This window comes from Aythya fuligula, chromosome 3 (genome assembly GCF_009819795.1).
Source record: "Aythya fuligula isolate bAytFul2 chromosome 3, bAytFul2.pri, whole genome shotgun sequence".
Classification (NCBI taxonomy): domain Eukaryota; kingdom Metazoa; phylum Chordata; class Aves; order Anseriformes; family Anatidae; genus Aythya; species Aythya fuligula.
In genome coordinates, this window is record NC_045561.1 from 66,597,962 (window position 1) to 66,622,620 (window position 24,659).

The following is a 24,659-nucleotide window of genomic DNA, read 5'->3' on the forward strand; positions in this document are numbered from 1 at the left end:
CATCTAAATGCAAAGCCGAACAAGTTCAAATATTAATACTGAGTTTAAGATCTATCTCAATTAAGTTGTGTCATGCTTTTGCAGTATGTTGCTTTCAAGTACTTGCTCAGCATTCGGAATCCTCTGAAGGTTGACAAAAAGACTAACCTCATGATGTGTAGATAAGCAGTCTAATCACTGTACTGTGCAAAAAGTAAACGCTGATATCTTCTCTCTTCAGACTTACGTCTTGCAGATGAAGCATCTGTGGTATCAACACTGAGTTGGGCCTCTCTTAGATACTACCTGCTGTCTGGCAGAATGCTTTCTTGCTCCCATTCTTTGGAGCCTAACTCTCCCTTATTCACAAAATGTAGTTACCCACTCTAGCACTTAAACCTAGACCATGACACATGTTTTTATTTGCCTTACTTCTTCAAAACCCAAGAAAAAACACTAAAGAAGCAGTTACACATATGTAATCGATATGTATGATGTATATGTATTATATGTAGAGAGTAAACTTTATGATCTATATAAATAGCATCATTTCTATACTGGAAACATTTTTGACTGTTTAGTATGCCTTTATAACCAGACTTACTGCATACATAATTAGTATAAATTTTTGAAAAATTTCCTTTAGATTATCACTTTTAAAATGTAGCATTGCATAAGAGGAGGATTTTGTTACTATATATCTTGTATGTTTTACACTGAAAAAAAATTGAATGCAAAATATTTTTATGGACATTTTATTAAACATGAAATATAACACATCCATCAATATTTTCAGCAGCTCTTAGATCAAATTTTGTATTTTTCCCTATAAATTAAAAAAAATGTTGCTTATTTAAACTACATTAATACATAGGCTACAGAGCGCTTTTCAAAATGAAGACTATAGCCCTAAATTTGCGCAAATTACAGCATCTTTTATTTTGATGTGTCAAAATTGAATTACAGCAACTCTATCAGGAATAAAAAGATCAATATGACTTCCAAAAGAAAGATGCACCAAGAAAAGACAAAACTACAAAGGAGTAAGGCCACTGTGGCTAACTCTGTGTTACCAGAGTCGATACAGTAGTCACTTTCACTTTCCTAGTTGTCTTGAGGTTAGAAGTTGGTTCCACTAAGGCAAACGAATTTTTGGATGTCCAGAATGACCAGATATGTTAGCAGAAAGACCAGTTCTTCTAAACTGACTTTTCAGATCACCTTAGCTTAAAGTCAGGTGACTCATAGCATCAGATACCTCTGCTGTGGCTTGTGCTGAGGTACCAGCTGGGATAATATTCAGGTAAATATCGTACTGTTGGTCCATGCCAAGGTAGCTGTCACTCATGAGATACAATGTGTAGATACACCTAAAATGTAAAAAACAGAATCATTAGTTTGGAAATTAGGTCTCAGCCACTTGGAAGAGAGAATTATTGAGAATTTTTTTCTAAATTTGTCATACTTTCCAGGAGTCTCTGGAGTATAAAAAGCAACAGAGACAGTATTTCGATTTCTGACGTATCCAGTTCTCTTCAGGGCGATTAGTTCTTTTTTATCAACTTCTCCCAATATCAAAAACCATCCTTCATCTTTAACTTTGGGGAATCGGGGAGCCACTGCTTTACTGTCTTGCTTTCCCTGTTAGGGAAAAGAAACAGTTTAGTAAAACTGGAAATCATTGTTCCAAAATACCATTCTTCCTTGAATGAAAAACCACAAAAACACACACATGATTTTTTACATAATACTATAATTTAGCCAGATGCAAATTAAAATATTTTTATTTCTTTCCAGATGAAGACTTATATTCAAAATAAACAAACAGAGAAAAACAGTTCAAAGGGAAAAAAAAAAAAAAAAACAACACAACAGAATACAAGATATCATTCCACTTATTTTTTAAGCTATTTCAACTTGAATGGAAATACCGTTCCCTTTTTGTAATTTCATCTAATGTATCCCAAATGCTATTCTCAGCAGAAGGGTTAATTGTAAACCTTGTGTCTTTAAATAATGCTAAACAATATTGTTTAAGATTAATAGAAGGACAAAAACAAACAAACAAACAACAAAGAAAAGCACCTGAAATCTTTATTTCAGGTCGATATAGCAAAAAGAAAGATTATTCCAATTATTCTTTAAGACAGTGACTTTACTGCTGAAAGCTGAAGATAAAATGATGTATACTCAATCAGCATTCATTTTGTGCTCTGTAGATGGAAAGGTTTTACTGAAGATTTATACGGAAGAAAAAACACCTCCAAAGCAACGAAGCTTCTGAAACAGTTTGATCCAGCTGTTTCATACAAAAGAGGGATCAAATTCAGGGAAATGTTTATAAAACAGTGATCACTGCATGAAATGCTTCTGCTCCCTCCTTCTTTCCAGTTCAAATCAAATGGCTTACGGAGTAGCCTTACGGACCTTTTTTTCTTCCTACAGATTCCCTTGAGGCTGAAGATGTGTTACAACACATGTAGAAACATATGTAGAAACATATTTATAGGTATGGGTTCTGGTATGCAGTTTGGAGGTGCATGAGAATTTCATAGGAACACTTATAAACTGATTTGGGGAAGCAGGATATGTAAGAATATGAGTGATAAGAGTTTGGGTAGTGAAGTGAACATTTCTACTGCTATTGCTTTATAGTACCCAAGTAAATGAACTTTATGAATTCCTGTTTTGTAAAAAAAAATAATGACAGACTTTTTTCATTGACGGTAACTGGTTTAGGATTTTACCTTTACCTCTATTTACTGTCCTACTACACCCTGAAAAACCATCTGCTTCACTACTAACACAGAAAAAGCTTTTAAAGTGTTTATAATTTACATAATTCTTAAACCATAAAAATATTGTTATGCTGTGTAAAGCATAAATGGAAAATTCTGCACTTGGGAAGGAAATAATAAATTTATCTACCTGATACCCCATCTGGGTTCTCTGCAGATTTATCTGGAGCACATATTCTTGATCAGCATGCAACTTGATCCATCTTTTGTCATCTCGTGTGTCTGTTGTCAACAGAGGAACAGGCACTTCGTTCTGAGGCTGCACTGCATCATCCCAACAGCCCTTAATGCTCAGGCTAATGTTCAGAATTGGCAAACGGGACAAGAAATTCCAAGCCTGTAGAAAAAACAGATCCCTGTGGTTTACAAGACAATCTATACAATTCAGACGACTGTCATAATAATAATTCAATGTGTGATTGACATTCTTATTCTATATTAATAATAATTTATTATGTATTGGAATATCATATTTAATAGTACAACTCTTCCAATCACAAGCATAAAATACTTTTTCTTAACTTCTTACTCTAATTTCTTCTAAGCAAATAAAACAAATGTGAAACTCTCAAGCACATTATACATGCCTTACTAAGATTACTGATGTCTGAACACAGGAAAAATTCCTTACCACTCCCGATTAAAGTATTTTTTTCCTATAAGCCACTTAAAAACTAGTATAATTAAGTTTTAAATTAAACTTCCTTACCATAATCCATAAAGAACAAGTCACTGCAGTGCTAATTAGCAATGGGCAAACCTCAGAGAGTTCAGAGGATCAGTTCAGATAATTAACCAAAAGTTCAACTGCATATCCAAAGTTATCCTGACTTTTTTTTTTTTTAAGGTTTTCTTCCATCGATCTTCATGAACCCTTCTTCTTACAATCCTCCAGAGTAATCTTAAGTCTGTCATTTCTTGTGAACTGCAACAGGCCTTCAACTTTTATCTTTGCACAGAGAACCGTGGCTAGAGGCATACGATTTATGTAGCTGAACGTGGCAGTTTCTTCAACCTTACATGTGGCAATTCATGAAGCATCCTGAAAATGCAACCCTACATATTTCTCATTTGGGTCTCCATCAGACAAGCAAAAGCACTGCTGAGAAGCTGTGACAAAACTGGAGGGAAGTAACACAGGCCTTCATTTAGTAAAAATCAGCATATTCACTTGATGAAATCTTTTAGGAAGAAGGAATAACAAACTTTGCTGTGGAATGGTGGCAGTGATTTGTGGCCTCGCTAGGGGTGAAAAAGATAGATGAGGTTGACGCTGGAAGAAAAACAAATGAAAACAACCACCACCACCCTCTACTCTGCCCTCCTTCCCTTCCATCCCCAAAACAAAGCAACATAGAGGGCAGGAAGGAGAACAAGGGAAGAATATTGATCTTGGTAAGGTGCCAGCAGGTGGGATCTTGTGGGAATGAAGAGAGTAGGCTCATTCACATGGGCAATACTGGCATAGAACAGAAATGTTTTATTTGGAAAAAGGCTGAAGTATACATACCTACATATTTTATGTATCGTTTAGACTGTCTTGTGTTTTAACAGAATCTGTTTTCATTTGGATTATGCTTGATGCATCTCTGATTACTTTTTCTGAGCTGGAAGGTCTAGAGCTGTAGCAAAAGTTAGGTTTGATTTTTGCAGACACCAATACCAAGATTCATCCTTACAACAATGGTGTATGTTAATACACGATTAGGGATACAGCAGCCAGGGTGAGTACAACTAAGATTGCACTGCCATAGGAAAAGGTTTTGTGTGCCTCTCTCCCACAGCAAGCTGTCCCCCCTTCCATCCCCAGTGGGTTGGCACTGCCATACTGTGGTTGTGCAGCTAGATGGATCAGCTTGCTAATCATTTTGGTGACAGCATGAACTTAGATCAGCTTAAAGCTGATTGTGGAAGCCTATCCTGTAATCCTGTGAGCCCTCTAAATAAGCATGAACCTGAAAGAAGTGCTCCTGCCTGCTCCCCTGCTGGCACACGCATTCACTAGCCACTTGGCCACAGGCCATTTTGACTGTCAGCGAGAGGGCTGATGTGATCCCTCCTCCCCTCATCCCCAGATGCTCCTTCCCACCTCCTCACTTGAACCATTTGTGCAGCTGTGCAGCAAGCCAGGTCAGGAGAGGTGAAAATGGCACGGGGAGGGCAGAACTGCCCATTTCGGCTGCGGCGCAGACTTAGGTTGGATTAAAATGGCTGCATTACCATAGCCCATCTGAAATAAATGAGAAAACTGATTTAGGCTAAAACTAATCTCTTTCTCTCTTCCCTCTTGTGTGTGCTGCATAAACAGCTGTGTCCGTTCAATGGAGAAGGTGGGGAGGGCCAGCTGTGAGCGCTCGCAGAGCTGTAGTGTACAACAGGACACTGACAAATTGCATTCATGTTCCAATGCTTTAGTTTATAAAAGATAGGAACACTGTAACAGAAAACAGAATACAACAGCCAGAGCGTTAAGGGAAAAGATAGATTCCTTTCTGTCCCAGTTCTGAAAAGAAGGGGAAAAAAGGCAGCACCTCGAAGGTGAAAAAACACCAAAGGCATTCTTAATGAAATATTAGTTGCCAAGATTTTGCTACATTTAACACATAAGACCATAATAAAATCATCACCAGCAGATCACACCAGGTGAGACAACTTGTGTAGTTACACCTTAACTGGCAAATAGATTTTCTGTTTAATGTAGATGTTTTTAGGATGAATCTTATTGTAGGAACTTTGCAGACCTACTGTGTGAGATTCTTCACGCACCGTAGCAGTGTACTTGTTGCTGTTTTCAGAAGAGGCACTCTGATCTATACCAACCCGGTGACCATCCCTTTTATTATACTTTGGATATTGTTTATTTAGTAAATTTTTATGCATGCTATCTTGCGGGACAAGGCCTGTTATAATTATGTTAGAAGAAAGTTTAATTTTAGAAGTGGTTATTCTGTATTAACTCCTTTTGTGACGTTACCTGTTGCTCTGTTGAAGACTCTCATTTGGTCCTGTTAATACTATACAAGGCTACAAATTTTATGTGTCAAAGGCTGTCATGTTCTCACGTAGCTTTTACAGTGCAAACAAAGCAAAGTAACTCTGAATAACATCTTAATCAGATAAGAAGGCAGTTGTAATACGTCGTTCTCCAAGTCTTATGTTTTTGAAAATTGAAGAGAAAGTTAGTGCTGCTTGATCACTGATGCACCATTGACAACAGGCTGTCTTTTTATCATCCATGCAATTTCGATAAAATATAGTGATGCTTTTCTCATTGAGGGAGAAGTTGAGTAGTAGCAGATAAAAATGAAAAAGAAGATTACAGAAACACAGATACTTCCAGAGTAAAAGCAGGTAATACCAGAGCAGAGCTAATGTTCTTTAAATGTTGGGGTTGCTTTTTTGTCTTTCAATAATATAAATAACCAGCTTAGTATTGTAAAAGGTGCCTAATTGCCTTAGAAACTGAAAAGCATCGCTAAAAAATACAACTCAGAATGAATCACTGGAACAAACTTGAAGCTTAAAGCCAAAGATCAGAGTTACAGTCTATATAGTTTTTGAATAGCTGTTGAATTTAAAGTCCAGGTGATATTCAGTTATGTTTAGGCTTGTAACTAATATTTGCAAAATTAAGCTCAGACTCCCATCATTTAGATATTGACTATTCTATTTTTTTTCCCCTGTTTAGGATTACATAAGCACATATTCACTCTTTTAAAATGTATCAATGCACCTAATGGATGAATTTACATATACTATATATAGATCTTTAGCTTTATCTTTATATAACTTTATCTTTTATATACATAACTTTATATCAAACCCATAGATTCAAAATATAACACATTAGAAATTCTTCATGAACCTTTAATAACATCATTAACAATTTTGCCAATAAACTTTCCCCAAGACTTAGGTTAATATTCCAAATCTATGAGCAGCTTCAAGAACTGCTATTAATTAATTACCAATCTGCTTAAAAGATATTTTCTTCTTTTGAAATGTGAAATTTCTTTCCTTTTCCTGTCTTCCCCAAATTTATAAAGCTTAAACTGTTTTTTTTTTTTTTTTTTTTTTAACCATTTTTGTGCTAGTAACATGTTTAAAATACAGGTTCAATATATTATGAGTGAGAAGTAAAAGGTTTATAAGTAAAAGAATGTTTTAGGAATTTTTGTGGTGTAGTTACCACTTTATTTGACTTTGTCCAGGTCTGATTCCAGAATGCTAGGTTTAAAGTCTGTAATTTTGTATTTTTTTCATTATAGAAACTATATTATAAAGGTACTTTCCTTTATTGGAGATATTTTCTCTTGGCTGGCCCTAGTTTAAGTGCACATTAAATATGTGACTTTAAATATGAAGGTACTCAACAGGCAGTCTCAATATAAATTTTAATTCTATGCAAGCTATTATGACAGTTTTTCACTGGATAAAAAAAGCCATAAAATATAAAATGTTGGTATAAAGGTTCACTTTTGCAATGACCCGAGTAACACAGTCATGGCTTTGCAATACCCAGTATGGCCATTCCCAACTCACAGAAATGAAATTTTCTCCTTATACAATGCTGAGGCAGTATGTTTTTTTTTCCTCTTATATGCATCTATATTTACAAACATAGACATATAGAGGCATAGAGTCATTCACAGTGTGAATGTACACACCACATACACACAAGCTATTTTTGAGGAAACTGCTAAGACATTTCAATACCAGCCAAACATATTTATCTGAGGATTAATCTTCATCTATTGAATCAGACAAGAACACTGCCATGCATACAATTATTTAATTAGCAGCCAAATCCTCTGCCAGTCAGCAGCCGCTCCAGGCATACTGATGGGGCAGTAGATGCAAATCTCACAGTAGTACTGCTTTTTCTCATTACTACTGCAATTAGCACTTAAATTGATGCTTTAAACATACTAATTTCTGGAATAATTCAGGATTTATATGTTACCTGGGATCGCCTCACTGCAGAGACGACACCAGATTGCTACGCAAATTGAAGCACTTTTGAGCCAAATAACCATCATCATATCAGACAGAGCCAATTTGCATTTGCTTTTAAAGATAACAGAATGGCAATTTATGCAAATAAATTAAGTAAGTTTACTTCTGAGTTCTCCCTGAACTAATTATAACAATGTTCTAATTTTTTATCACATCTAAAAGTTGGACTGAAATCAATGTGTATTATGTTAGAAATCTGTTGTTAAAGGAAGCCTTGTTTTGATGTCAATACATTTTCTTAATTCAGAATTTTGATGGTAATTTAGTTAGAAATGCAGATGTCTGTTAGAGACATTTAAATACTTTTCTTCTTGTTTGCATACCAGTAAAAGGTTTAACTGAAGCTGAACAGTCAAACACAGGACATATTGCTGTCCTTTTAAATATTCAAATAAAAATCATGTGAAGTATAGCTTTTGAAGTTTTCCTCTTTCATACATTTATTTGAAATCAATAGGCTTATCATGTGATGAATACTATGGAATATAGCTGTCCTTTGCTGGAAACTGCTTGAAAAAAAAACTGAAAATAAGATCTGAGAGCAGCTTCAACATTTTGAGATTTTTTTTTCCTCCCTGTGAAATTTTATCTGCTTTTTCTGTTTCAAATAGAAAATGAGCAATGGATCTTTTACTAAAGGTATTTTCAGAATAAAAGATGTCTGACAGACCACTTCAGAAACCACCTGTGATGACATTTGCATTCCTAGTGCATATCTGGCTATGAAAAGGTGGATAACACCTAGAAGATTGTACAACCTAGACAAGCATCTTTAGAGCAAGGAGATGTGTTTATCAGCCATAAACCAGATAAACCAATCAGCCATAAACCAACATAAACCAATGTTTTCAGTTAACAGAGAATAAGAGAAAATAATATTGAGAAAATAGGCTGAGAAGAAACTCTGTAAAGCCAGCAGTCCCTTTGAAATTAGAGCAATGAATATATTGCACTTTATATGGAACATCATGCGCTATTAACTGAAGGGGAGAGAGTATTTCTTTTCCCAACTACTTTTTCTTTCCTATCGTACTGATAATGACCAAGATTGAAAGTATTACCTGTGAAATGTGTGCTGTTTGCAATTCACTGTCCACAATGGAAGCAAAAACATTCTCTCTTCCTTCACAGGCAGCCATGAGTTCAGGAAGACACTCAATAGGTCCTTGGTAACCTCCGTGCACACTCTTCCTTTTTTCTTGGCTCCACTTCCTGATACAGACAGAAAAACATTTCCAGGGAGGGAAAGCGAACATTTATTTTCAGTTGTTTTGGTGGTAAATATCCATGCTGGTTTCAGTTATTAAATGCTGGTCATTTGTTTTTTGGCAGCACTAATTATTTATTGCATCTATAGAGCTCAGCACTATGATATTAAGATGGACACAATGTATTTTTATAATGGATTAAAATAAAGAGGTAATTAATATACAGAGTTAGATTTGTTAGAACTTGGAACCCTTCCAGTGATCTCTTGTTCATTTGTCTGGAATCATGGCTCTCAAAATAATCTGTGTGGGTTAATTAATCAATGAATATTGAAAACAGAAACAAAACCTCCATTTGGGAAAGCAACACTGTGAAAGAATGAGTTTGCTTCTGTTACTTTAATGAACATTCTTGGGCACAACAATGACATTCAAACACTACCAGCAGCCAGGTGGAATGAAATTGCAAACCTGCAAACATTTGGAATAGGTACATACCGAAAAAGGTAAAGATGGTGTACTTCTATATTGGGCAAAGTAAGCAGGGAAGAGTCGTGTATCCATCTACCCTGAACCACCATCTGCACCAAATTGGTTATATTCAGAGCAGTCACCAGCCAGCCATGATGTGCTGCAACATCCAGCATTGCCTAATCAAAGGAGACATATATAAAAAGAGAAAAAGCAAGTATAATTGTATTTCTGGTTCATACAAATAAGAACATTTATTTAATGTTTAACAGACATGAATTTCTAGGCCTTCCATGGAGGAATCTAATGCAACTTCTACTGATGGCAGTAGGCACCTTTTGAATTAACCTTGAAAAAAGATGGATTGCATCCTGCATCATCAACTGCTACCCTTGAAAAGGTGACTAATTTACACCATGTTTTGGGGTGGGGGGGAGGTGGGAGCAGAAGGTGGATCTTTTCCTTAAAAATAACCTCTCTTTTACATGATACTACTGAGAATGAAAAGAATAAATCTCAAAGTTCACTGGAAAGGAAGATGTTACAATTCACTGCAGTACTAGTTCATGTTTTGACATAAGAGCTTTACCACATTTGTGTAATTATTCAAAAAATATTTGGTCTATTTAAGAACGACAACACATTTACATTTGTTCCAAAATTAATACCAACATCACTTACCAGTAGCAGTTACTATTACTCCCATTCCAAACCTAAGGAATTTAAAAAGTGTGTCCTGAATGGGACTAGACAGAAACCTGAAATTAGTGTACTGGGCATTTTGAGGTTTCGTTCGACACTGACACCTAGCTTTAAATGTTGAAGAAAGATTACAAAACAGCTAATCGTTTACGTGGGTTGAGTAAGACCAGTCAGCAACAACACAGATTTCACTCTTTACACTGTATACAGCTGATTGTTTAGATAATGAGGGATGTCTGGCTGTCACTTTGGCATCTCTATGCTGAATCTGAAAGGCTTTCCCCAAGAACATTAAAAAAAAGAACAATCAACCAAACAAAAAAAAACATCCAGATACACGTCACGCTTAAAAGTGTTAATGGTCATCCTGCCTTCTTGTGAGTTCCCTTTCCATTTATATGTCCACATTTTAGACAACATAAGTGAAAGCTATACTCTAATATCACTAGCATAAAGATCTAACTCTGCAAAATTCGTTACAGAGCATACATTGTGAGTGGTCCTATTGACGTGAAAAAGAAATCTTTTTTTTTTTTTTTTTTTTTTTTTCCTGAGACTGAAGCTGAATTGTATTTGGTTAGTCTGAAGGAGAATTTAAGAATTCATCCAAAGGAGAAAGAACCAAGCACAAGCTTTCATCTTCAATGTAATTTTTTAAATAGTGGATGCAGTTATTTGTATATATACTTTCTACCCTGTCTACGGTACATTAAAGCAACTAATATGATTTATGGGAGTATTTCAGCGGGTGAAGAAAATTAAACTATATGTTTGTTCTCTAATTTTCTTGTTTAATGCCACTGTAATCACAATAAAGTCTGTGTTTTCATATTACAGCACTCCAACTCAGTACAAAGTCACATATTTAAAAGTGGTTTGCCATGTAGAAAATTTGATTAAAATACTGGAAAATGTTTTTTCAAGAAAGCAAGAAAACAGTCTGGCATATTGAACAGTTTCCATGCTTCTTTAAATATTATCTTCTTGATATTAGGAGAACTGTAGTTTGATTTTAGGACTAGGCTTAGGATGTTTTCATGGGTTTTTCTTTACAAGACAAATTATACTGGTTGATACTTTCATAGACAGCCCATAGCCTGCATAATTTTAATGTATTTTCCAGCCACTAGTGTAATGACAGGATGCTGTCTATGTAAGTCTTTACATTTAATCAAATGTTTTACAGACAAACAAAAGGCAGCATTTACTTAAGGCAAACTAAACAGTGAAATCTTCTTTAAACAAAGGAGCTGTTTACACATGCAGAGCTATTTCAATTAAATTACACTGATTCTGGAGAAACGCTGAGTTTAAAGACACAAGTTAGTTTCAGTCATGGTCAGTCACACAGTTTATTTTAGCAGTTTACAATGCAATTTCAACAGGTTTTATTTCAGATCACACTGAAAAGATCACTGACACTTAGAAAAATATTTAAGGTGTTATCCTGAATTACACAAATGTTGTCTCATCTCTCATGAGTTGTGGATAAAGTGCCTTTCAGCTAATAATGAACTAGATTTAACATTCTTTTTTTTTTTTTTTTTTTTTTGAGGAACAGTCATAGTACCCTGAAACAACAATCCTCTTTACCCTAGAAGTACCTCACGGCCCAACAGCAACTGTTTTCTGTCTTTTCACTTGGCTTGCCAAGGTGATTTCCAGGTATGATTATCTTAACCATTAGGAAACAAGATTATGTTTGAAATCACACTTGAACAGCTTTACGGCCTAGAGATGTATGCGTTGGTTCACATCATTTTTAGTCAGATAAAGACAGAATTGTTCTCAGCATTTATCAGAGTGAATCTTGGCTTTTAAACTTAGAGGATGGGTTGTTCTTTACCTGCTTCCACATCTCGAAAGATACATGGTACTGTCAGTGCCTCTCAGCCTGATGCTCAGACAGTGTTTTATCTCCCTCCTATTTTACACTACTTGATTCTTTCTCTTTCCTTTCTGCTATTCTGGCATAGCCTAAAACATCACGTTCCTCAATCATGAAACTGCTCTATGTACATTAATAATAATGGATACATACTTATCCTGCCTTCTCCATGAACAGCAAGAAGAATACAGTAAGCTGTATTTTCAGTCAGCATAAAGCAGTGGTATTTTCATAAAATGCTTCTGAGGATAGATGTACAACATTGTTTTCATTGTTTTCTTTCTTTTTTTTTTTTTTTTTTTTTTTTTTTTTTTTAATCTATTCCCCTACTCTCACCCTTTTAGCAGAGGCTTGAAAAGGGGAAAAGGAAGAGAGAAGACGTAAGAGAAAGATAAATCTAAAACAAGCTATACTCTGAAATTAACTGGAGGATCCTTTCACATAGAAAATCTCCTAGAAATTGATAGAGGCCTGCAGATAGATATCCCGTAGGGAGTAAGGAAAGCCTGTGCATGTGAGACTCTGTGTTCCACATTGTTATAATGAATCCACATGGCAAATCCTCTTTTCCTCCTTATTTTCTGCTTCTTCACCCATAGAATTTATTCACAGCATCTCTATCTGGATGTGAAATCCAAGACAGTGACATTGTGAAAAAGTCAGAACAATGGTAAAGTTGGCTTGTTTCATCTGCTGCCTTGGAAACCTACACATGCTTCATTTTCTCCTAAGTGTAAAACACACATGCTTGATATTCAAATTGTTATTGAAATTCTTATAAATACTCAAAGTAACAAATTGAGCCGTTTTCCTTCAAATTAGCACAACTATAAAAAGAAAAAAATGTAAAAGAAAAATTAATAATTACTTAATATTTGTCATCTGATGAACAATATTTATGTTCTCCAGTTGCTTCTTGTTTTTACTGTTTTTTTTTTTTTTTTTTTTTCTGGAAATTTGTTACTTCTTAACTTTAATTCTTATTTTGCAAAGGTGTAAGAAATTTCTAAATATTTAGCAGCTGATAGGATTGGAATAGATTAAGAATATCATTCTAAACTGAAAATGGCACAAGTTGTTCATCTACCTATTTAGCCTCAGAATTTCTTGCCAACACAAGATAATTTCATCAGAGAGAAAGATTTAAAAGAGAAGAGAGAAGAGGACAGCGAGTGCAAAAGTGACACAAGATAAAACTATAAAGATGCTTTTACTTACAGAAAACAAACTATATATTTTAGTAAACCAACAATTAAAAAAAAGCCTGATGTCAACTGCTTTTTAACCTACAGTGGAAATGAGGGGGGTAAATAGATGGAGTGAAGGGAAATATTGTTTGTTATAATGAAAAATGCTTACCATTGTCTTATTTGGGCTTCTTTCTACACTTCGGAGAATAAAACCAGAGGCATACAGTGAGATGGGTTTTGATGAAAGAATCAGGTTTTAGCTCTTAAGCCTTTCCAGTGTCATGCTCTGACAACCATGAAGTAATAACAGCAATTATTAAATGTGTCCTTTAGCATTTTAGCCATCATTACCAAAAATAATTTGACTTGTACAACAAGTCAACAAGGGAAGCAACTTGCTGTAAACCATGGCAGGGTTAGGGCAGAAACAATGCTCAATGAATGAATGATGTATCTTATGGGGTATGGCAAAGATTTTCATTTTGATGATATTCAGAATTGAACGTCAAAATGTTTGGAACAAAATCTCTTGCTATTTCTTTCTTCACGGTGGAGGAGCATTAGTACCAAGCCCTACGCATTCTATTACCAATTTTCCATCAGCTCATTTTTGGGAGCAATGTTTGGTTAAAATACTGAACTATTTAAAATGATCAAATCGTACCTTTCTGATCTAGAGTGAATCCGAATGTTTTTACTGATGCTTGGAATTTGAATGATGTTATCTTGAGGGAAAGCAAAGATGGAGGCAGGATGTAGGAGAAGTGATTATATGACATAGAAGTGATAGCAAAAAAATCCTTGTCTCTGTTGTTTTTAAGCACTCAGTGTTCAAAACAGCAGATAATAAATAGTTCCCTAATGAACAACCCTTCCCCCCTCATTCAGATTTGTCTAGCAACAGAAATGTCCTGATTCCAAATATTTTACTTTAGAAGCTTTTTGCAAAACTTTAACACTGTTTTTGCAATAATGTTTGCGTCCTTCATTTGAAATACAGATACTCCAGATCAGTCTTGTATGACTGGATGGGTGGCAGGCAACCAGAGACTGTACAACCAGTAGAGCTTCTGACCTACTGAAATGACTTAAATAGCTTTTTTCTTCAAGGTAAGATATTGAAATGTTAAAATAAAACAGCTTGCATCTTAACAGAGATCGTATACTGTGTGAACTATTCTTTATTATTGTTTGAACTCACCTGTTTTATACAGCTCTGAAAACACTAAGCATTCTGCTTAAATACTGTAAATATAAATGTAAACATTGCATATATAAATATTGATATTTTTGGCTAAATTATATCAAGAAAGGTGGCAACGAAGCCAAATGAACAGTGAGAACAGCTCTGGATAAAGAAGCTAGCTAAGTGGACTAAGGTAACTTATGGCTGAGAATCACATCTGTGGTTACTCAGCTGAAAGTAAACTGCCTACAGTGACGCTATTGGTGGTAATGCTTTGGTGGGTGGGAGCTGAAACTTCAGGAGTACCTAAGGTGAGTTACATGGCTCAAATTTTCCCACTCTTTAAAGATTCATTTTACTTTTTGTATCAGTGTGTCGTAGACTACAGTACATTCTTGAGTACCTTCATTTGGGAAATTGAAGGTTTCTACACTACTCTGTACAGTGTTGCAGGCAGAAACACATTCACCTTAGAATGAAACATTACATTACACACATTACATTAGTAAAATAAATCCAACACATTCTCAGACAAACAAATACAAATCTTATTCTTCACTACAAATCTTATTCTGAAGTGATGCCTTGAGAAAGGAAACAGATATATAAAAGAAATAAACTCTGTGAGACTAAAATACTTCAAATTTATTGCACAATTAAGTTAAAAAAGAGAGTTAAGGCTAGTTGGATTCTATCCTTATTTTTGTACCCCAGTTTTTTGTGTATAGTATTCTAATATCAAATAATGAAAATATCCCTACCCTTGCCTACCATATTTGCCAATATATGTTCTGTTGTCTAGGACTAGACTTCACATGTTTAAATCCTTAGATTTAAATCATTACATTTAAATCAAGCATTAGAATTGTGCCTAATTAAAACTGTTCAAGATTACAGTTTATATGACAAATATTTCTACATTTTAATAAATAAAAAATGTTCCCATTTTACCTATTTTCCTGAAAACTGTTAATATGGAATAATATAAATCTTTTTATTTGCACATGCTTCAAACCTAGGAAGCCTTCCAATATGTGGTATTATATTATAATCCACATGTGACTTGAGATCATACTAATACAAGTAACATTTTTCAGATGTTAAAGCATGCCATGTATTATAAGTTTCATGGTTTTATATAAATCATGATTATGATGCTTTAGTTATATACCCTAGAAACAACAACTGAAGACTTTAAAAGTTTATTTGAAGAAGTCTTACAGAGGATCTTAAGGTCACTACCTTTTGTATGTTACATATATGCAGAACAGGTCAGAGTTCTAGTCAAAAATTACCTTTTAAAAATGTATTAAATAGGAGGGGTTCTTTCAAATAAATATCAGAATCATTCAGCTGTACAATTTTAGCCTACAGAAAAAAAAAAAAAAAAAAAAGAAGTACACTCTATGAGAGAGATAGTGAATAAGATGTAATTAATCCTATTTGGGCACTCTTTTTATACTACCCTCTGCATTCTCACTCCATTTTTTTTTAAAGCATATTCAGCTACATCTTCCTCTGCTACCCACTATGAGAGACTGATTCTTCATTCTCCCATCAACATAAAGGTCTCACTGATGAATGTAAATTACGACCTTCCTAGCTGCTTTGTAAGATTACTATCCTTGTATTCATCCTTTAGCCTCCATAGTAACATTATTAGTATGATCAGAAACAGGGAAAGGACAAGTCACTTACTGTCTACATTTAGGGGAGTGCAACCCTTCCTCTCTTACTGATTTTTTTTGGTAGTATTACAGAAATAAAAGCAGCTATGGAATGTGATACTAGCATTATAAACTGAGTAGAGCATAACCCAACATGTTCAGAACCTGTTGAATCCCAGTGTACAATTTATTTTCAAATTACTAATTAATAAATTGATATTCTATACTAGGCTAGTGAACTGTAAATACAATATGTTTTTGAGAAAAATCTCTTGGCAAGAAATTCCAGTTTCCTCAACCTAAACAATGTCTTAAAGATTGCATTTGTTCCACAGCTAAGACAAATCTACCAAACCTGTGAAAAATATACAGTTTGTTTCTGTATAAATTTGCCCTCTTTAACATTTAAAATCAGTTTCAAAATAGCAATGTAATATTTTGTCAATAATTAAAATTTTTTGAGTGTATTCACAAGAATCCTTTTCAACAGCAACAGTTATTCCCAGTAACTTTCTCCTGAACTTTTAGCCCCATAAGGTTAGCATTCAGGAAGCTCAGCTGCTGTCTAACAAACTTAATTAATCAAAAAGTCATTTCCGAGCTGTAACTATGAGTAAAAGTGCTTCAAGTGTGCTAGCAAGCCTACAAGTTAATCAAAATGCTAATGCAGTACAAATTAAAGTTGTGATTAACATTTCACAGTAGCTGCTTAAGTGAATTGATCACACAAATGGGTTAAGCATTACTCATTTCCTCCAGCCCCAACTGGGAAAAGGTTTGTCATGACTGGGGGGTTATATATAAGCAGCACCATATCATCATTAAACTGTCACCACGATGCTTCCATACAGCAGTTTGCAAATTATCCAGTAAGCAAAATCCCTAACACCACGGCCACAAAGGCAATCCCCCACCCCTTCCCCAGACATACCTGTAGAATAAAAGCAGGCAGCAAGTGTTTCCACCTCAGCATTTCCTATGTCCAGGTACAATCACTACAAAGCTTTTCATTGTCGTTTATTACCTATAAATGAGCATTACTTCCAGTATATACTCTGTAAATTTTCTGATTTCTATTATTTTCACCCTCTTTTTCTGGAGAATAATAGCAATACAGGCTGCTAATAAAATTGCAGATATGGTACTCTCACATACTATAGACACACAAAGAAAATACGTAGTGGCTAAAGGGACACTGGCCTCTGCTTGTAGTGTCCTTCACTTGGTTCTGAATGGTATTCTGCACTGTGAAGTTGATTTGATTGTCTTCCCTTCCTTCAGTTAAGCTGCCCATTCATTTAGTTACAAATGCATCTATTAAACAAAGCAATTATATCTTTGCCTGGGCACTTCTGGACAAGTCTTGCATATGCAATAGCAAAATAGGCCATGCCTGTAACTCCCACCTTTCAGCGAGTAACTGGCATGTCTGCAATAACACAGCACAAGAGCTCAAAACATACCTTAAGATATTTAAGAACTTCTCCATTTCCTCATAGGCAAGAAAACAAGTGACCCAAGGGGTACAGCTCCCAAAGCCAGTAGTTCTCGTGGCTGTAATGATCTGAGGAGGTTCAGGAGGATGGAAAGTCCAGAGCAGAGGGGCATTCTCATTTGCATGGTCTGGGAACTGCAGCTCAGGGACCTGTGCTGTTTGCAGCTGTATGCAAGCTGTATGCATGCAATTATGGGCAGAAAGCAACTTCTGCCTGAGGAACAGTAGATAGAGCTCTCACCAGCAGCCACGAACAGCCTGCAGGTTACTAGCTCAAGTATTTCATCCATAAACTAGCTCTTAAGACAGCTGAAGTGATCAGCATGTTTGTGCGATATTCGAAACCTCTAAATATGTACAACAAAGATGATTCTCAAAATTGTAGCAAAAGCTGCAATTGAAATGATCAGAAACAACTTTAACTATTTTGGAATGGGAAAAGGGGTGCTGTGCATATCGTTATCCAGCCAATGCAGTGCTTAACCTGAAAAAGCTTTTTATTTCATTTCAAAGTTAGATTCTCCAGAGGGATAGCACAGTTGGGAAAGGCAGGCCAACAGCAGCAGAGCCACAAGGGCCTCATTTCAGGGCCGTGCAGATTTCCCATGCACACTATGCTTTATTGTGCTGTTCAGAACCTGACTTCCTGCCCATCTTCTCTCAGTGCACAGGTACCCTACTGAGATGCATTTAACACATCCATGGGTAAACACTTCTTAAGGTTAAGTCTGGGCTCCATGGCAGTTCTACTCCTGGCAATATTAAAATATTTTATCAACGATTATGCTACAAGTGGAGGCTTGTGGCCAATCCCAATGCAAAGCCAGCAACTGTCACATTTATTTCATAGAAGAGACTGCCCTGACGAAACTGAGACTGATGGTATTACTACCTCAATTATCCATTTCAATTAATGCAAATATAGGCGACAGACTTAGAACACCAGAATAAGAACTGATCGCTGAATACACAGTCTCAAAATACAAGGCTTGACAAAAGAAGTAAAAAAGAGATTAGATTTAGTCCATTTCACATACTCCTAAATCAGGGAGAGGAAAAAAGATGGGGTATTGTCTTTGCAGTAATAATTTTATCTTAATAATTATATCTCTATAAAAATATTGGACAAACCATTTCATTATTTTTTTTTTTTTAATGTTCTTCTGCAATAAGTGAAGAAGTGTTTGAATTTGTGCAACTGCTGGTGTGCTCAGCACCATCCTACTGACACTTTTGTTTTTTCTGAGTGAAAAACAATGCAGATAGTTTGTGAGGCTTGAAGAGAATATGCAGGATGCTGTAATTATATTAAAGGTAACAGGCAAATAAAAATTCTGTGACTTGCCCCAAGATCATATATGAATTAATACAGAGTTTTTGAGACATGGAAACCTTCTATACTTTATCTATGGCAGCCTGTCAGTGATAAACAAACAAACAAACAAAAAAACTTGTTACTTTCTCATTCAAGCTTTTCAGTGTAGAGCAGGGACATTCCTCCCATCTGGTTGATGCCCCAGTGGCTGGACATTCACTACAAAATTGAGTGTGGGAACAGTTCAGCATTCACCTTCCAGAAGGTGACATATCACTATTCCTGATATTTCTCCAGTAAAAGGGAAAGTGAATTTCATCCTTGGTAAGTAGATACTAAACTTTAAATGGAGTTTGTTACAGCAAGGTAAACAACAAATTCTAACTATGGAAAAACAGTAACAGAATACATTTCTTCCATTTTGTATGGCAACGATTACATTCTTCTTTAGAGTTACCCTCCTGACTCCTCAAATCCTGTTAATGCTGTGGCAAAATGTGGCAAGATACTCTTTTTGATCCTAGTTGTGACATCACAGCTTATGGCTTCTATCTTTCATCATGAGTATAGATCAACAGAATTCAAACATAAAAACAGAACAGAAATCTCAGCAAAAGTAATTTAAAAGTGGTTGCATGCATTTCCTATTAGAAGATGTGGAATCTTACCACAGCACATTAAAGAAAACTGTGAGAGCGTCTGTTTTGTTGCATTCATAGAAAGATTTTAGTAACATGAACATTATGTTCTTAGAAGGGCAGCAGAACTGACTACACAAAAGCAGCCGATCACTCTGTTGGTTTCTTACAGATTTTACAGTAACAAAAAAAGAGTCAAGAACTGCAATATATATTTATATTTAACCAACCCTGCTCAAGAGTCGTACCCTAGAGGGAGAAGGAAGATGGAAGGGATTCCTACACAGGCCACTATAAAATCTTAAAAGTATGTAACTTAAGAAGTTTATTTCTTTAGGCTATGAATAATTCTGTTTGTGTCATTACAGTGATCTTGTTTCAGTGCTTCATGTGTATACTGAGGAGGAGAGGGGTAAATTACAAAAGACAGTACTTTATGCATATTTAGAATTGTAATAGTTGTAATAATCCTGACATTTGTCTCACAGTTACGCAGAATATGTACGTGTAGGGCACATACATGTAGGGCATGTACATGATATGGAGGCTTTGCCAGCAACTCACTAATAAATGTTCATGTTCAGTTTAGCAATTAAATTCGAATGGAAGCTCAATCCTTATGTTGAACATGAAATAGTACAAATATAGTAAATATAATTTCTAAATCTGGATGAAATCTCCTCATAGAAAGAGTGAAAGTTCTGAACAACTACTGCAGGCCAAAGGACTTCATTGTATTTTGAGAATTTTAGCTGATGCATTTTCCTGAAGATTTGAGGAAATCTATCAGCTACTTTTAGTTAGTTGATGCTGCTCACAAAGTTTTCTGACTGACCACTAACACCATTCAGCCTAAAGTCACTGGTGAAGAAGGAGGGCCAGAGGATGCCAGTGAAGCTACGCAATGCGTGGGATGTGAAAAACACCATGGGAGAGAAGGAAGATGTAGGTGAAGACAGCACAGGAGAGTGGAGAAGTTTGTTTGCCTGTGGTGGAAAGAGACTTGCTTACCTGCAGTGGCTAGAGATGGCAAATCTGCTCTGCAGATGACCTGAGATAGAGACCCTCTGTACATGCTGAGATAAAACCACTTGTAAAAGCTCTTTGAAAGGTGTTAGTTTCTTGGAAGAGAAACACAGAGCTTATATGGAAAGTCTATGTTGCTCACATACCCGCCAGCACAAATGACAGTTTATGTTTGGGTCACAACTAGAAGGTTAGCTATACAACCTTATCACCTAAAGTACTTTGTATGTAAATAAACAAAACTTCAATGTAACTTGAAAAACAACTCCGTCTCACTGCTGAATTTTACTTTTGGGGGCATGTAAGCGCGTGTTCACACACAAACACAGAACATCACTCACTGAATATGTTTATCAATGGATCCCTCTATGGTTCAGTTCCTTTTCTCACAACTAACATCTTTTTTTCCACCTCTGTTGACCCAGAGTTCATCAGCAGGTCAGTGCTAAGGAAAAAGGTAACAACCAGTATTGAAAGTGTAACCCTGTCTATTGCTTAGATTCTGGGAACTTTAACCTCCGTTTGGAAAGCGTGACTAATAAGATGGAACAAATATTCTCCCAAGAGATGTAAACCATGCGCCAACTTCAAAATACAAATGTGCTTGCATGTTTTTCTTTTTCTTTGAAAACAGGAACCTTTTTTTTTTTTTTTTTTTTTTTTTTTTTTTAAAGATGACACTCAAGGCACTGTATATTCTGCATTTTACTTCTATTGAAAGGAATTGTTAAATGTTTTAGGTTTTCTTCTGAGGGATTATGTTTCTGAAATACATATTATGTCATAAGACAATTAAAAATACATTGCTTAGTACTGCAGGATAAATATTGAGCAAAATAATTATAAAAAAATAACTTTAATTTACCTTTTTTCCCCCCCAAAATTAGCTCCGTAAATGCTAATTTCATAAACATTTAAATTAACTTTAATTAAATAGTATCTATGAAACAAATGTGATTTTTTTTTCTTAAGTGACATTCTCTGTTAATAATTGTATATTATGAATAATAACTATTCATATATTCAAGCTTTCAGCAACATGATTTTACAGATTTGAAATCTTGGGAGTAGAATTGCATTCAAGCACTGCTGTTTGACAAATTTCAGACTGTAGCAATCAAGTCTTATTCTGTCGATTTGCTTCTTACTTTTCTTTTTCTTAATTTTAATTTTGCTTGGTTCAATATTAGTATTATAAACTCATAATTTTTGCTAGCATAAGGTTGAGACCCACCCTAATCACTGGACACCAAGTTGTCTGTGGTATTTTTTCTGTCTACAGCATTGATTAATTATCTCTCAGAGACTACTCTGTAAAACTGGTAGGCTTGACACAATGATGGCAGTTACCACACTGCCAACATCCTTCAAATAAGATCAGAGACTCATTCTTGTAGATGACATATAGATCACTGAGAATATTAAAATCTGAGCAAACATAAAACATAGGAGGAAAGAATTACTATCCCTCTTTCATAGATATGGAACTGAGGAAGACCAAAAAGGACAGTTTGTTGAAGGCTGTCTGATCTTCAAGAACCTGTGAATGAGTCCTTGTCCAGCTCTGCTATAGAGAATACTATTACTTCTCTCTTGCAGAAACAGAGGCTCAATCTGTTCTCTGCATCACATGGAGCTCGGCCTTCTTCCTACTTTTCAGATATTGCAGCACTCTATTGCAAACTTGAATTGCTGTTTTAAAATTCTTTTGAGGCATGCAGCTATGCATGTGATTGCTTGTTACCAGCACTCTCCATGGTCAGTTTAGTTTCTGTGGGTTGAGATTTCTGTACAACTGTAAAAGTCACAAACCTCCAGATTGTCTTTAAAATCTGTGTTTAAAAACATGATCTTTGACTCTGTGATAATTGGGAAATAGAAGACATGTCTTTTCACAAGCCAGAGAAAAACCCAGTATCTTGTCCCGAATTACATTTCAAAACATGTTTTATTTATGCTTGGCTGTGACTAGAATGCTTTTGGGTGCTATAAAAATAAATGTACCCATGGGAGACAGGTTCTTTGGGGGTCAGCATAAAAATCTGCAGGGAACAAATCTGTGCAGGAATGACTTACAGCATTCCACAATTTGGAGGGAGAAAGCCATTGCATATGAAAGAAGAGGAGAGCCCAGTGGCAACAGATGCCTCCAATCAGCACCTTAAGTTGGTTTACCTTCAGTTTTGTAAAGTGCGCATCTTCATGAGCATCTAGTTCCTCTCTAAACATAGCGATAGCACACTGTGTGGCGCCAGTTCTCCACAAGACAATGCAAGAAATCTTTAGATTTTTATGTATTCAAACTACTGCAACATGCTAACAGTGAATATTAAAACAACAGCACTTAAATATTAAAATTAATTACTATACCTGACATATTCTAATTGCTTGGTCCAGCACTGTCTTTGTATCAGTTGCATAATCTGGACAAGGCAACATGGCATGACTGAAGTGGGCTTGCAGCAGGAGGTGTGTTTTTGTGTGTGAACTGTCAAATGAATGAGGATTGACTTCAATTGGAAGATGTTTTGCCAGTTCGCTGTTCATCTGATCTTCATTGTGCCTCACAGGTAGATCTGTGTACTCCTCAGCATTCTTAAAAAAAAAAAAAAAAAAAAGTATAAAATATACTTAAATATTGTAATTAGCTTCAAAATAAATGTTTTTATTTTCTGAGACATTAAAAGTATATGCGTTTAATTTACTACATCTAGATTTAATTGCTAAAACAGCATTTTAGTAATTAGATAGCTTCTCGTCAAAATCACGTGTTTATGGGAAAACAATAACTAGTGAAATATTAAAAAATATTAATTCAATTACGGGGTTTTAAAAATTTTTCAACATTGACTTTAACACTACAGAAGAAGAAAATAAAAGCAGTGAAATAAATACACTCATTGGATGGACTCAGTGTTTGAGGTGTCCTTCTACAGATATCCTACCCCAGCTGGCTCACAAAAACATAGTAAAGTTAGCTATAAAGAAATCAAGAACTCACATTTTCATTTTTCAGGGTTTCTACTTTTCTTTTTGTAATAAAACCACAGTGAGTTTGTAAAAGCTCTGATTTTTATTTTAAAAGAATTTTAAAATGCATTTTCATTAGTTTGAGAGTCAATGTCCAAGCAACAGATGGCCAGTGATCACAGCAAACAGCAAAATGTACTAGGTGCTGAAAACTATCCTCTGTGCTCCAAAATGGACTAATACCATTCATGTAAAAATGAAAACTGCCTAAGAACTTTCTTATTGTTCTGTAAAGGAAGTGCACACAAATAGGTAATTTATGTAGTTATTACCAGCAGCATCCTTGGGGCTGAAAAATCCTCTTGTACATGTATGCATATATATTCTTGATTGGAATGAGAATGATCTTTTTAAAATATAAGATTTGCAAGTAAAGTAAGAGTTTTATAATATGTGATATCTTTTCCATTTGTTATTTAAGAGAATATATTTCTTTCATCACAAAATTTTGGGTAGCCTGATGGGCTTCTGAACTCTGGGTTTAGCAAAGAGACCATTAAATTAAAGTATTCAAGGTTTTATATTCCTCTTAACTTAAAGATTCAATCTCCAATCAAACTTCCTGCAATTCCATAATAACTAAATATTCACTGAGTACCCAGTGCAGAGTGAGGTAAAGAAAAACTGCAAATTTAGACCACCTAATAGAACTACCTAAATGAATTGCAAAGTACTGTATCCATTCATTAATGCCCTAACAGAGAGAGGTTTTTTTTTGTCAGTTTCTAAAAAAAAGAAAAGCTACATTGCTGTTTTTCACCCTCCTCCCCCCACAAAACTGACAGCACAAACATTTTCTATTTTCTTTAACTGCAAAAAGAGACTACACCTAAAAGGTGATATAAATAGAAAAGGAAAGATAGATATTAGACAATTTACTACTTGGAAAGGAAACCAGAATGTCATTAATTTATTTCATATCTCAACTGCAGATAGAAGAAGTAAAGACTGTCGAAAGACAACTGCTGCTTAATCCGAGATGTCTCTGCTAGATCTCTTGTGAAAACTGTGGTCATTTATTCTCTGAACCTAAGGTCACAATCTTTTTAA

At 35.3% G+C, this 24,659-nt stretch overlaps 1 protein-coding gene across 3 annotated transcripts in view; it reads right to left on the reverse strand.

Moving 5' to 3' along the window:
- Positions 1-718: 718 nt before the first annotated feature.
- The window catches only part of ASCC3 (activating signal cointegrator 1 complex subunit 3), a 280,258-nt gene continuing 256,317 nt past the window's right edge, over positions 719-24,659 (reverse strand). For all 3 annotated transcript variants that reach the window (XM_032184137.1, XM_032184135.1, XM_032184136.1), the window contains exons 37-42: positions 22,950-23,174; positions 9,500-9,651; positions 8,855-9,005; positions 2,908-3,114; positions 1,445-1,620; positions 719-1,349 (exon numbers count right to left, since the gene is read on the reverse strand). In XM_032184137.1, the coding sequence (XP_032040028.1) occupies positions 1,202-1,349; positions 1,445-1,620; positions 2,908-3,114; positions 8,855-9,005; positions 9,500-9,651; positions 22,950-23,174 (1,059 nt within the window). In that variant the 3' untranslated portion in view covers positions 719-1,201. The remainder of the gene's footprint in view (positions 1,350-1,444; positions 1,621-2,907; positions 3,115-8,854; positions 9,006-9,499; positions 9,652-22,949; positions 23,175-24,659) is intronic.